This window comes from Oncorhynchus nerka, linkage group LG13 (assembly GCF_034236695.1).
Source record: "Oncorhynchus nerka isolate Pitt River linkage group LG13, Oner_Uvic_2.0, whole genome shotgun sequence".
Classification (NCBI taxonomy): domain Eukaryota; kingdom Metazoa; phylum Chordata; class Actinopteri; order Salmoniformes; family Salmonidae; genus Oncorhynchus; species Oncorhynchus nerka.
The window spans coordinates 100552474-100566780 of record NC_088408.1 but is presented as its reverse complement, the minus strand read 5'-3'; the positions used below and the strand labels follow the sequence as shown (position 1 = coordinate 100566780).

General features: G+C 39.8%; 1 protein-coding gene across 9 annotated transcripts in view; it reads left to right on the top strand.

Moving 5' to 3' along the window:
- Positions 1-14307, top strand: part of LOC115122797 (poly (ADP-ribose) polymerase family, member 8) — a 100492-nt gene that overhangs the window by 46876 nt on the left and 39309 nt on the right. For all 9 annotated transcript variants that reach the window (XM_065026917.1, XM_065026914.1, XM_065026915.1 and 6 more), the window contains 2 exons: positions 705-775; positions 5689-5757. In XM_065026917.1, coding sequence (XP_064882989.1) covers positions 705-775; positions 5689-5757 — 140 coding nt within the window. The remainder of the gene's footprint in view (positions 1-704; positions 776-5688; positions 5758-14307) is intronic.

Genomic DNA, 14307 nt, shown 5'->3' with positions numbered 1-14307 from the left:
TCTGTTTATCAGACTGTCTGTAGTCACTCTGCTGTCGTATCTGTTTATCAGACTGTCTGTAGTCACTCTGCTGTCGTATCTGTTTATCAGACTGTCTGTAGTCACTCTGCTGTCGTATCTCTGTTTATCAGACTGTCTGTAGTCACTCTGCTGTCATATCTCTGTTTATCAGACTGTCTGTAGTCACTCTGCTGTCGTATCTGTTTATCAGACTGTCTGTAGTCACTCTGCTGTCGTATCTGTTTATCAGACTGTCTGTAGTCACTCTGCTGTCACATCTCTGTTTATCAGACTGTCTGTAGTCACTCTGCTGTCACATCTCTGTTTATCAGACTGGCTGTAGTCACTCTGCTGTCGTATCTCTGTTTATCAGACTGTCTGTAGTCACTCTGCTGTCGTATCTGTTTATCAGACTGTCTGTAGTCACTCTGCTGTCGTATCTGTTTATCAGACTGTCTGTAGTCACTCTGCTGTCGTATCTGTTTATCAGACTGTCTGTAGTCACTCTGCTGTCATATCTGTTTATCAGACTGTCTGTAGTCACTCTGTAGTCACTCTGCTGTCGTATCTCTGTTTATCAGACTCTTTGTTGGTATAGCAGATACTTAGATGAACAGACATCCTGGCTAACTGTGTATTGTTTTTGTGTGTGTGTGTGTGTGTGTGTGTGTGTGTGTGTGTGTGTGTGTGTGTTTTGTACACAGAGATTAGGGTCAATAATGACGCCAACTGCTGCCTGTCCATCAAGTCCAAACATCAGATAGACAAGAATCAGGTGAGATGTACATCACTAATTAATAAGACATTATACAAGCTCATACATGCTCCTAGCAAGTCATTAAGCATTATAACGTCAGCTATTAGATATAAAGTTCATAGACAACTTTTTCAGTGTGAACTAGTATGTAATAACAGGTATAATAGTATGTGATGTGTAACTATATAGTATTATGTAATAACTATAATAGTATGTGATGTGTAACTATATAGTATTATGTAATAACAGGTATAATAGTATCTGATGTGTAACTATATAGTATTATGTAATAACAGGTATAATAGTATTATGTAATAACAGGTATAATAGTATGTGATGTGTAACTATATAGTATTATGTAATAACTATAATAGTATGTGATGTGTAACTATATAGTATTATGTAATAACAGGTATAATAGTATGTGATGTGTAACTATATAGTATTATGTAATAACAGGTATAATAGTATGTGATGTGTAACTATATAGTATTATGTAATAACTATAATAGTATGTGATGTGTAACTATATAGTATTATGTAATAACTATAATAGTATGTGATGTGTAACTATATAGTATTATGTAATAACAGGTATAATAGTATGTGATGTGTAACTATATAGTATTATGTAATAACAGGTATAATAGTATGTGATGTAACTATATAGTATTATGTAATCATTTTAATAGTATGTAATAATGGGTAAGAACTGTTTAGTGTGTAAATGTTAACTGTATGGTAGTATGTAATGACTATTAGTGTGTAATGGTTGTAGTGGAATTGTGGAATTGTAATAGGGGTGGAATTGTAATAGTGGTGTAATAATTGTGTAATAGTGGTGTAATATAGTGGTGTAATAGTGTAGGAGTGTAATAGTGTAGTGGTGTAATATTATTATAGGGGTGTAATAGTGTAGTGGTGTAATATTGGTGTAGTGGTGTAATAGTGGTGTAATAGTATAGGTGTGTAATAGTGGTGTAATATTGTAGTGGTGTAATATTATAGTGGTGTAATAGTGGTGTAATAGTGTAGTGGTGTAATATTATAGTGGTGTAATAGTGGTGTAATAGTGGTGTAATAGTGTAGTGGTGTAATAGTGTAGTGGTGTAATAGTGTAGTGGTGTAATATTATAGTGGTGTAATAGTGGTGTAATATTGTAGTGGTGTAATATTATAGTGGTGTAATAGTGGTGTAATAGTGTAGTGGTGTAATATTGTAGTGGTGTAATAGTGTAGTGGTGTAATAGTGTAGTGGTGTAATAGTGGTGTAATAGTGTAATGGTGTAATATTATAGTGGTGTAATAGTGTAGTGGTGTAATAGTGTAGTGGTGTAATATAGTGGTGTAATAGTGGTGTAATAGTGTAATGGTGTAATATTATAGTGGTGTAATAGTGTAGTGGTGTAATAGTATAGTGGTGTAATAGTATAGTGGTGTAATAGTATAGTGGTGTAATAGTATAGTGGTGTAATAGTGGTGAAATATTATAGTGGTGTAATAGTATAGTGGTGTAATAGTGTAGTGGTGTAATATTGTAGTGGTGTAATAGTGTATTGGTGTAATAGTATAGTGGTGTAATAGTGGTGTAATAGTGTAGTGGTGTAATAGTATAGTGGTGTAATAGTGGTGTAATAGTATAGTGTGTAATAGTGTAATGGTGTAATAGTATAGTGGTGTAATATTATAGTGGTGTAATAGTGGTGTAATAGTGTAGTGGTGTAATAGTGTAGTGGTGTAATAGTGGTGTAATAGTATAGTGGTGTTATAGTGGTGTAATAGTATAGTATTATAGTGGTGTAATAGTGTAATGGTGTAATAGTGTAATGGTGTAATATTATAGTGGTGTAATATTATAGTGGTGTAATATTATAGTGGTGTAATAGTATAGTGGTGTAATAGTATAGTGGTGTAATAGTGGTGTAATAGTGGTGTAATATTATAGTGGTGTAATAGTGTATTGGTATAATAGTATAGTGGTGTAATAGTATAGTGGTGTAATAGTGGTGTAATAGTGTATTGGTGTAATAGTATAGTGGTGTAATAGTATAGTGGTGTAATAGTGGTGTAATAGTGTATTGGTGTAATAGTATAGTGGTGTAATAGTGTAATGGTGTAATAGTGTAATGGTGTAATATTATAGTGGTGTAATAGTGTAATGGTGTAATATTATAGTGGTGTAATATTGTAATGGTGTAATAGTGTAATATTGTAATGGTGTAATATTATAGTGGTGTAATATTATAGTGGTGTAATATTATAGTGGTGTAATAGTGTAATGGTGTAATAGTGTAATGGTGTAATATTATAGTGGTGTAATATTATAGTGGTGTAATAGTATAGTGGTGTAATAGTATAGTGGTGTAATAGTATAGTGGTGTAATAGTGTAATGGTGTAATATTATAGTGGTGTAATAGTGTAATGGTGTAATGGTGTAATGGTGTAATATTATAGTGGTGTAATATTGTAATGGTGTAATAGTGTAATATTGTAATGGTGTAATAGTGTAATGGTGTAATATTATAGTGGTGTAATATTATAGTGGTGTAATATTATAGTGGTGTAATAGTATAGTGGTGTAATAGTGTAATGGTGTAATATTATAGTGGTGTAATAGTGTAGTGGTGTAATATTATAGTGGTGTAATATTATAGTGGTGTAATAGTGTAATGGTGTAATAGTGTAATGGTGTAATATTATAGTGGTGTAATAGTGTAGTGGTGTAATATTATAGTGGTGTAATAGTGTAATGGTGTAATAGTGTAATGGTGTAATATTATAGTGGTGTAATAGTGTAGTGGTGTAATAGTGTAATGGTGTAATATTGTAGTGGTGTAATATTGTAGTGGTGTAATAGTGTAGTGGCGTAATATTATAGTGGTGTAATATTGTAGTGGTGTAATAGTGTAGTGGTGTAATAGTATAGTGGTGTAATAGTTTAGTGGTGTAATAGTGTAGTGGTAATAGTGGTGTAATAGTTTAGTGGTGTAATAGTGTAATGGTGTAATAGTGTAATGGTGTAATATTATAGTGGTGTAATATTATAGTGGTGTAATATTATAGTGGTGTAATAGTATAGTGGTGTAATATTGTAGTGGCGTAATATTAAAGTGGTGTAATATTGTAGTGGCGTAATATTGTAGTGGTGTAATAGTGGTGTAATATTGTAGTGGTGTAATATTGTAGTGGCGTAATATTGTAGTGGTGTAATAGTGGTGTAATATTGTAGTGGCGTAATATTGTAGTGGTGTAATATTGTAGTGGCGTAATATTGTAGTGGTGTAATATTGTAGTGGTGTAATATTGTAGTGGTGTAATATTGTAGTGGTGTAATATTGTAGTGGTGTAATAATAGTTGTAATAGTGGTGTAATATTGTAGTGGTGTAATAGTGTTGTAATAGTGTGTAATATTGTAGTGGTGTAATATTGTAGTGGCGTAATATTGTAGTGGTGTAATAGTGGTGTAATATTGTAATAGTGGTGTAATATTGTAGTGGTGTAATAATATTGTAGTGGTGTAATATTGTAATATTATAGTGTAATATTAATAGTGGTGTAATATTGTAGTGGTGTAATATTATAGTGGTGTAATATTGTAGTGGTGTAATAGTGGTGTAATTGTAGTGGTGTAATAGTATAGTGGTGTAATAGTATAGTAATATTGTAATAGTGGTGTAATAGTATAGTGGTGTAATATTGTAGTGGTGTAATATTGTAGTGGCGTAATATTGTAGTGGTGTAATATTGTAGTGGTGTAATATTGTAGTGGTGTAATATTGTAGTGGTGTAATATTGTAGTGGTGTAATATTGTAGTGGTGTAATATTGTAGTGGTGTAATATTGTAGTGGTGTAATATTGTAGTGGTGTAATATTGTAGTGGTGTAATATTGTAGTGGTGTAATAGTGTAGTGGTGTAATATTGTAGTGGTGTAATATTGTAGTGGCGTAATATTGTAGTGGTGTAATAGTGGTGTAATATTGTAGTGGTGTAATATTGTAGTGGTGTAATAGTATAGTGGTGTAATAGTATAGTGGTGTAATAGTGTAGTGGTGTAATAGTATAGTGGTGTAATAGTATAGTGGTGTAATATTGTAGTGGTGTAATAGTATAGTGGTGTAATATTGTAGTGGTGTAATAGTATAGTGGTGTAATATTGTAGTGGTGTAATATTATAGTGGCGTAATATTATAGTGGTGTAATAGTTTAGTGGCGTAATATTATAGTGGTGTAATAGTGTAGTGGTGTAATATTATAGTGGTGTAATATTGTAGTGGTGTAATATTATAGTGGTGTAATATTATAGTGGTGTAATAGTTTAGTGGTGTAATAGTGGTGTAATAGTGTGTAGTAACGGGTGTACTAACATGTGTAATAATGGGTGTAGTAACTAATAGTGTGTAGTAACAGGTGTAGTAACTGTAATAATGGGTGTAGTAATGGTGTAATAGTGTGTAGTAACAGGTGTAGTAACTGTAATAATGGGTGTAGTAATGGTGTAATAGTGTGTAATAATGGGTGTAGTAATGGTGTAATAGAGTGTAGTAACAGGTGTAGTAACTGTAATAATGGGTGTAGTAATGGTGTAATAGTGTGTAGTAACAGGTGTAGTAACTGTAATAATGGGTGTAGTAATGGTGTAATAGTGTGTAATAATGGGTGTAGTAATGGTGTAATAGAGTGTAGTAACAGGTGTAGTAACTGTAATAATGGGTGTAGTAATGGTGTAATAGTGTTTAAACGACTAGCACACATCTCAGACACACCCCCCCCCCCAGCCATAACAGTTAATAACGGGTGTAGTAATGGTGTAATAGTGTTTAAACGACTAGCACACATCTCAGACACCCCCCCCCCCCCAGCCATAACAGTTAATAACGGGTGTAGTAACGGTGTAATAGTGTGTAATAACATGTCTAACTTCCCCCAGTGCCACTATGCCATAGAGGAGGACTCTGAGGGGGATGCTGACTCTGAGGAGTTTTACTATGGAGGTCAGGTAAGCATCAAGCCTCATCTCCTCTATAACAACTGCTATAACTTATCAAACCATTAGATCGCGAGTGTTCAGCCCTCTCTTAGCTACAGAGGCAGTAGATTTCTTAGGGAAGGTTTCCCCAGACACAAATTAAGCTTAGTCCTGGACTAAAAAGGCACTTTGGAGAATGTTGTTTTTTCTTAGTCCGGGTCAAGGCTTAATCTGTGTCCAGGAAACCACCCCCGTAGCTACAGTGGCAGTAAGTAGAACTCCTTATATCGAGTGAGAGACTAAGGAGAAGGCAGAAATCAAAGGTCCAGACCTCCCCTGGCTTCTCCACCATGGCAGATTTCCCTAAAGTGGTCCTAGACTCATCAAGTATATAAAGCTTGTTTATATTTTCAGTCCGCTCACTCAGAAAGAGACCCGAGGCTCCTCATTCACCGTAGTGGGACGTTTCTGTCGCCAGTGACTTTCCGTATGGAAATATACTGCTGTTCTGATGAGCGACGGCTGCCTCTCTCTCTCTCTCTCTCTCTCTCTCTCTCTCTCTCTCTCTCATCGTCTCTTTCCTTCCTTCTCCTCCTAACTGTTGATTGGTGAACTTTGTTTCGGCCTCTTGTGACAAAGCGACAGTTTCTGAAGTTTGTTTGAGTGATTAGTTCGTTTCTGTGAGAGCAGCGAGTCTGTTTTAAAGATTGTGATTGATGCCTCCCGTCGGTCGCGAAGCAAAATCTGGACTAAATTTATGTTGCTTGCTTCTGGGTCACACTCAAACAATTTCCCCCGCAAATTAGTTGCATTGCATCGCCAGCGATAGAAATCAATCCTATTTCACTCAATTGTCTGTATGCAATGTCCAATCAGTGAGCAGAAAAAACAGTTCACATGACACGTCATATCGTTCCGTTCTGAACTCCGACCCAGTTGTCATGCCAACACAGGTGTCGGTGCTGCCGCAAAGCAGGACGAAAAGATGAAAAGAGACATGCCAAATGGGAAATGTATAAATAAAACAAATCCTAGACAGCATGGCTAGTCGTGGTTTATGTATATGGTCTGGCAGTCAATAAATGTGTAATTTTAAAAGTGAAACCAGACCTTTTCTCTCTGTCCATTTTCAACTGACATTGTTCCAACATGACTACAGCTAGCTAGCTTAGCTCATTACTAGCTTGGTAAAACACAGTTTTGCAAATGGGCAACATTTTTGGCTAGCTATCTAAATTGTACAATCAGCATTTTGTGTCTCGATGCTGTTACAATTACCAAACATTTGGTTAAACAAATCATTTATGAAATCATTGGATGTTGCTTTGCAATTTACATTTTGTTTGAATTGCTTCGTGTATCAGCATGTCACTTGGGAATGTGCATCTGCAACATAAATTGCGTCCAAATTGTTTCGCGTGACAGGCTTTAGAATTAAATGCCTTTCCTGTTGCAAAGTCAGGCACCGTAATATGGCCGTCTTCCTCTGATGGGTAGTGTGTGTGTGTTGTGTGTGTGTTGTGTGTGTGTTGTGTGTGTGTGTGTGTGTTGTGTGTGTATTGTGTGTGTATTGTGTTGTGTTGTGTGTGTTGTGTGTGTATTGTGTGTGTGTGTGTATTGTGTGTGTGTGTATTGTGTGTGTGTTGTGTGTGTGTTGTGTGTGTATTGTGTGTGTGCGTGTGCCCTGTGGTGAGGCTTTGGGAAACGTGTCACGTCAGCAACACATTATGTATGGGCCCTATTGGCTGTTCTTTAAAAGCCTCGAGATAAAACACTCCTTATTATAACCTCCTAGATTGGGGAGGGTAACTCGTGGGTTTTTAATTTACATAATGTTGAAGCTGTCATAAACAATTACAGAGTGAGTAATTAATAAAACATTGTTTCATATACCTGTGATGATTGATATTCTTTGGATCTTTGATTATGTAGTGTGGGGAGAAGGCAGGGGAAGTCATTTTAAGGATGTTCGGCTCTAGCCAGTCGACCACCATTTTCTTTTACTAGCCCCATGTACAAAATATGCCATAGGATATTTGAAAAGACAACGATGTCACTTGCCAGTGTCAAAATGTCATGTTTTCTACTAGCCTGGTCTGAAAAGTACTAGCCTCAGGCTAGCTTAAAATCCATGAATGGTTGTAGGCCTAGATAATGTTTACTTGATGTCAGTAGGTTTACTGTAGTTATTGTTTTCTTTGTCAATAACATAATCAATGGTTTAAATAGATGTGTGCTGATCTCATCATAACCAGTAAACGTATGTTTTTACAACTTGATTAGAGTTGGTCAATTCAATTGATCGGACATGATTTGGAAAAGCACAGTGCATGTCGGGGGCGGCAGGGTAGCCTAGTGGTTAGAGCGTTGGACTAGTAACCGAAAGGTTGCAAGTTCGAATCCCCGAGCTGACAAGGTACAAATCTGTCGTTCTGCCTCTGAACAGGCAGTTAACCCACTGTTCCTAGGCCGTCATTGAAAATAAGAATTTGTTCTTAACTGACTTGCCTAGTAAAATAAAGGTAAAATCCCGAGACAGAATTGTGTCGAGGCACAGAACTGTGGAAGACTCGCCCTAGAGCTGCCGTCCGGTCAAACGGAGCAATCGGAGGAGAAGGGTCTTGGTCAGGAAGGTGACCAAGAACCTGATGGTCACTCTGACAGAGCTCCAAATTTCCTCTGTGGAGATGGGAGAACCTTCCAGAAAGACAACCATCTCTGCAGCACTCCACCAATCAGGCCTTCATGTGGCCAGACGGAAGCCACTCATCAGTAAAAGGAAAATGACAGTCTGCTTGGAGTTTGCCAAAAGGCACCTAAAGCCTCTCTCAGACGATGAGAAAAAAGGTTCTCTGGTTTGATTAAACCAAGATTGAACTCTTTGGCCTGAATGCCAAGCATCACGTCTGGAGGAAACCTGGCACCATCCCTACAACTAAGCATGGTGGTGGCATCATCATGCTGTGGGGATGTTTTTCAGCCGAAGGGACTGAGAGACCAGTCAGGATCGAGGCAAAGATGAAAGGAGCAACGCACAGAGATCCTTGATGAAAACCTCAGGACTTGAGGGCGAAGGTTCACCTTCCAAGAGGACAACGACCCTAAGCACACAGCCAAGACAACGCAGGAGTGTCTTCGGGACAAGTCTCTGAATGTCCTTGAGTGGCCCAGCCAGAGCCTGGACTTGAACCCGATCGAACATCTCTGGAGAGACCTGAAAATAGCCGTAGAGCGACGCTCCCCATCCAACCTGACAGAGCTTGAGAGGATCTGCAGAGAAGAATGGGAGAAACTCCCCAAATACAGGTCTGCCAAGCTTGTAGCGTCATACCCAAGAAGACTCGAAGCTGTAATCGCTGCCAAAGGTGTTTCAACACAGTACCGAGTAAAGGGTCTAAATACTAATGTAAATGTGATACTCTGCTGACACTTACGCCGCAACATTTGTACAATCAAAGTAAACATTTTTATTTTGTAATGACATGGCGCTCGGTCAACGTGCCTGGGCCAGTAGAAATAATAATAGCAAGCATGGGCTTGGATCACTACATAATGACTTGCTTGGATCACTACATTTAAAAAAAAAAAAAAAAATTTTACCTTTATTTTACAAGGCAAGTCGGTTAAGAACAAATTCTTATTTTCAATGACGGCCTAGGAACAGTGAGTGCCTGTTCAGGGGCAGAACCACAGATTTGTACCTTGTCAGCTCGGGGATTTGAACTTGCAACCTTCCGGTTACTAGTCCAACGCTCTAACCACTAGGCTACCCTGCCGCCCCTTTGGCAGCGATTACAGCCTCGAGTCTTCCATAACGACTTGGATCACTACATAATGACTTGGATCACCTCATAATGACTTGGATCACCTCATAATGACTTGGATCACTACATAATGACTTGGATCACCTCATAATGACTTGGATCACTACATAATGACTTGGATCACTACATAATGGCTTGGATCACCTCATAATGACTTGGATCACTACATAATGACTTGGATCACTACATAATGACTTGGATCACCTCATAATGACTTGGATCACTACATAATGACTTGGATCACTACATAATGACTTGGATCACTACATAATGACTTGGATCACCTCATAATGACTTGGATCACCTCATTGGATCACCTCATAATGACTTGGATCACTACATAATGGCTTGGATCACTACATAATGACTTGGATCACCTCATAATGACTTGGATCACCTCATAATGACTTGGATCACCTCATAATGACTTGGATCACTACATAATGACTTGGATCACCTCATAATGACTTGGATCACCTCATAATGACTTGGATCACTACATAATGACTTGGATCACCTCATAATGACTTGGATCACCACATAATGGCTTGGATCACTACATAATGACTTGGATCACTACATAATGACTTGGATCACCTCATAATGACTTGGATCACCTCATAATGGCTTGGATCACTACATAATGGCTTGGATCACTACATAATGACTTGGATCACCTCATAATGACTTGGATCACCTCATAATGACTTGGATCACTACATAATGACTTGGATCACCTCATAATGACTTGGATCACCTCATAATGACTTGGATCACCTCATAATGACTTGGATCACTACATAATGACTTGGATCACTACATAATGACTTGGATCACCTCATAATGACTTGGATCACTACATAATGACTTGGATCACTACATAATGACAGACGTGGTCAGGAATTTAATAATTATACAGGAAGTAGTACTGCTGAACAACGCCAAGTAGACAGACCACAACAACCAAATGGCCTCAGTTGACAGGAAGTAACTAGATTTGAACATAAATGACCTAGCTATGGATTCTGATTCATGCATGATGTTTGGAGAAGGAGAGACTTGTGTCCTGAGACAGTGACCGAAACAGCGCATCGTCTGTTGTCTGTCTGGGGAAATGAGAGCAGTGGAGGAGTGGCTTATTCTAATCCAATTGTGACAGCAGGCTCAACTGACACCCCCGCCCTGTTTCTTTACAGACAGAAGAACTAGCCAATAGTTGTTGAGAAAACACAGTGCTTCATACTGTTTGAGTGAAAGAGAGATGTGTGCTGGCATTCATAATTACTAAAAATACTTGTCATAATTGTATTTCGGGAAAATTCTCTATCCGTTACGATACTCGTTTTGTCCGAGTACTTGACACACCCCTAGTTTTAAAGCAAATAATTATGACACATTAACTCCACTATTGTTTTAAATGTGTCTGGACAGCTCCAGGGGACTTAATGTGTCTGTACAGCTCTAGGAGACTTCATGTGTCTGGACAGCTCTAGGAGACTTCATGTGTCTGGCAGCTCTAGGAGACTTCATGTGTCTGGACAGCTCTAGGAGACTTCATGTTTAATGTGTCTGGACAGCTCTAGGAGACTTCATGTGTCTGCACAGCTCTAGGAGACTTCATGTGTCTGGACAGCTCTAGGAGACTTCATGTGTCTGGACAGCTCTAGGAGACTTCATGTGTCTGGACAGCTCTAGGAGACTTCATGTGTCTGGACAGCTCTAGGAGACTTCATGTTTAATGTGTCTGGACAGCTCTAGGAGACTTCATGTGTCTGGACAGCTCTAGGAGACTTAATGTGTCTGGACAGCTCTAGGAGACTTAATGTGTCTGGACAGCTCTAGGAGACTTTGTGTTTAATGTGTCTGGACAGCTCTAGGAGACTTCATGTGTCTGGACAGCTCTAGGAGACTTCATGTGTCTGGACAGCTCTAGGAGACTTCATGTGTCTGGACAGCTCTAGGAGACTTCATGTGTCTGGACAGCTCTAGGAGACTTCATGTGTCTGGACAGCTCTTAGGAGACTTCATGTCCCTCTGGACAGCTCTGGAGACTTCATGTGTCTGGACAGCTCTAGGAGACTTCATGTTTAATGTGTCTGGACAGCTCTAGGAGACTTCATGTGTCTGGACAGCTCTTATTTTTATTTCTTAATGTTCTGGACAGCTCTAGGGGACTTAATGTGTCTGGACAGCTCTAGGGGACTTAATGTGTCTGGACAGCTCTTCTCACTTCATGTGTCTGGACAGCTCTGTAGGAGACTTGTTGTTTTACTGGACAGCTCTAGGAGACTTCATGTGCCTGGACAGCTCTAGCAGACTTCATGTGTCTGGACAGCTCTAGCAGACTTCATGTGTCTGGACAGCTCTAGGGGACTTAATGTGTCTGGACAGCTCTAGGGGACTTAATGTGTCTGGACAGCTCTAGGAGACTTCATGTGTCTGGACAGCTCTAGGAGACTTCATGTGTCTGGACAGCTCTAGGAGACTTCATGTGTCTGGACAGCTCTAGGAGACTTCATGTGTCTGGACAGCTCTAGGAGACTTCATGTGTCTGGACAGCTCTAGGAGACTTCATGTGTCTGGACAGCTCTAGGAGACTTCATGTGTCTGGACAGCTCTAGGAGACTTCATGTGTCTGGACAGCTCTAGGAGACTTCATGTGTCTGGACAGCTCTAGGAGACTTCATGTGTCTGGACAGCTCTAGGAGACTTCATGTGTCTGGACAGCTCTAGGAGACTTCATGTGTCTGGACAGCTCTAGGAGACTTCATGTGTCTGGACAGCTCTAGGAGACTTCATGTGTCTGGACAGCTCTAGGAGACTTCATGTGTCTGGACAGCTCTAGGAGACTTCATGTGTCTGGACAGCTCTAGGGGACTTAATGTGTCTGGACAGCTCTAGGGGACTTAATGTGTCTGGACAGCTCTAGGGGACTTAATGTGTCTGGACAGCTCTAGGGGACTTAATGTGTCTGGACAGCTCTAGGGGACTTAATGTGTCTGGACAGCTCTAGGGGACTTCATGTGTCTGGACAGCTCTAGGAGACTTAATGTGCCTGGACAGCTCTAGGAGACTTCATGTGTCTGGACAGCTCTAGGAGACTTCATGTGTCTGGACAGCTCTAGGGGACTTCATGTGTCTGGACAGCTCTAGGAGACTTCATGTGTCTGGACAGCTCTAGGAGACTTCATGTGTCTGGACAGCTCTAGGAGAATTCATGTTTAATGTGTCTGGACAGCTCTAGGAGAATTCATGTTTAATGTGTCTGGACAGCTCTAGGAGAATTCATGTTTAATGTGTCTGGACAGCTCTAGGAGACTTCATGTTTAATGTGTCTGGACAGCTCTAGGAGACTTCATGTGTCTGGACAGCTCTAGGAGACTTCATGTGTCTGGACAGCTCTAGGGAGAATTTGTTTGTTGATATTCCAGTGAATATATTGGATTTCATTTAGCTCCTCCCAGGAATTGAACCGGCCAATGAAATAGAACAGGAGATGACACATTGAGTTAGCTGGTTGTTTATACAGTTTGTCTCCCAAATGGCATCCTTATCTTATCCCTATGTAGTACCCTCGTTTTTACTATTCTAGTCAAATGTAGTGCACTACATAGGGAATAGGGTGCTACATGGGACAAAGACAGTCCTGCTCAGTGAAACTTTTTTGTTCTCCACGAGTATTTGTAGCGTTCAGATTAAAGCATACCCACTTGGCACAGATTTCAACGTCTAGTTTTGATACAATTTTGGTTGAATTCAACGTGAAATTCACAAAGAAAAATCACAATGTCATTGAATTTATATCCAATCTGATTCCACACTCCAAGACTGCTTCCATCACGTGGACTGGGATATGTTCCGTATTGCGTCAGACGACACCATTGACAAATACGCTGATTCGGTGTGCGAGTTCATTAGAACGTGCGTTGAAGATGTCGTTCCCATAGCAACGATTAAAACATTCCCAAACCAGAAACCGTGGATTGATGGCAGCATTCGCGTGAAACTGAAAGCGCGAACCACTGCTTTTAATCAGGGCAAGGTGACTGGAAACTATTCCCTCCGCAAGGCTATCAAACAAGCTAAGCGTTAGTATAGAGACCAAGTAGAATCTCAATTCAACGGCTCAGACACAAGAGGCATGTGGCAGGGTCTACAGTCAATCACGGATTACAAAAAGAGAACCAGCACCGTCACGGACCAGGATGTCTTGCTCCCAGACAGACTAAATAACTTTTTTGCCCGCTTTGAGGAAAATACAGTGCCACTGACACGGCCCGCAACTAAAACATGCGGACTCCCCTTCACTGCAGCCGACGTGAGGAAAACATTTAAATGTGTTAACCCTCGCAAGGCTGCAGGCCCAGACGGCATCCCCAGCCGCGCCCTCAGAGCATGCGCAGACCAGCTGGCTGGTGTGTTTACGGACATATTCAATCAATCCCTATCCCAGTCTGTTGTTCCCACATGCTTCAAGAGAGCCACCATTGTTCCTGTTCCTAAGAAAGCTAAGGTAACTGAGCTAAACGACTACCGCCCGTAGCACTCACTTCCGTCATCATGAAGTGCTTTGAGAGACTAGTCAAGGACCATATCACCTCCACCCTACCTGACACCCTAGACCCACTCCAATTTGCTTACCACCCAAATAGGTCCACAGACGATGCAATCTCAACCACACTGCACACTGCCCTAACCCATCTGGACAAGAGGAATACCTATGTGAGAATGCTGTTCATCAACCACAGCTCGGCAT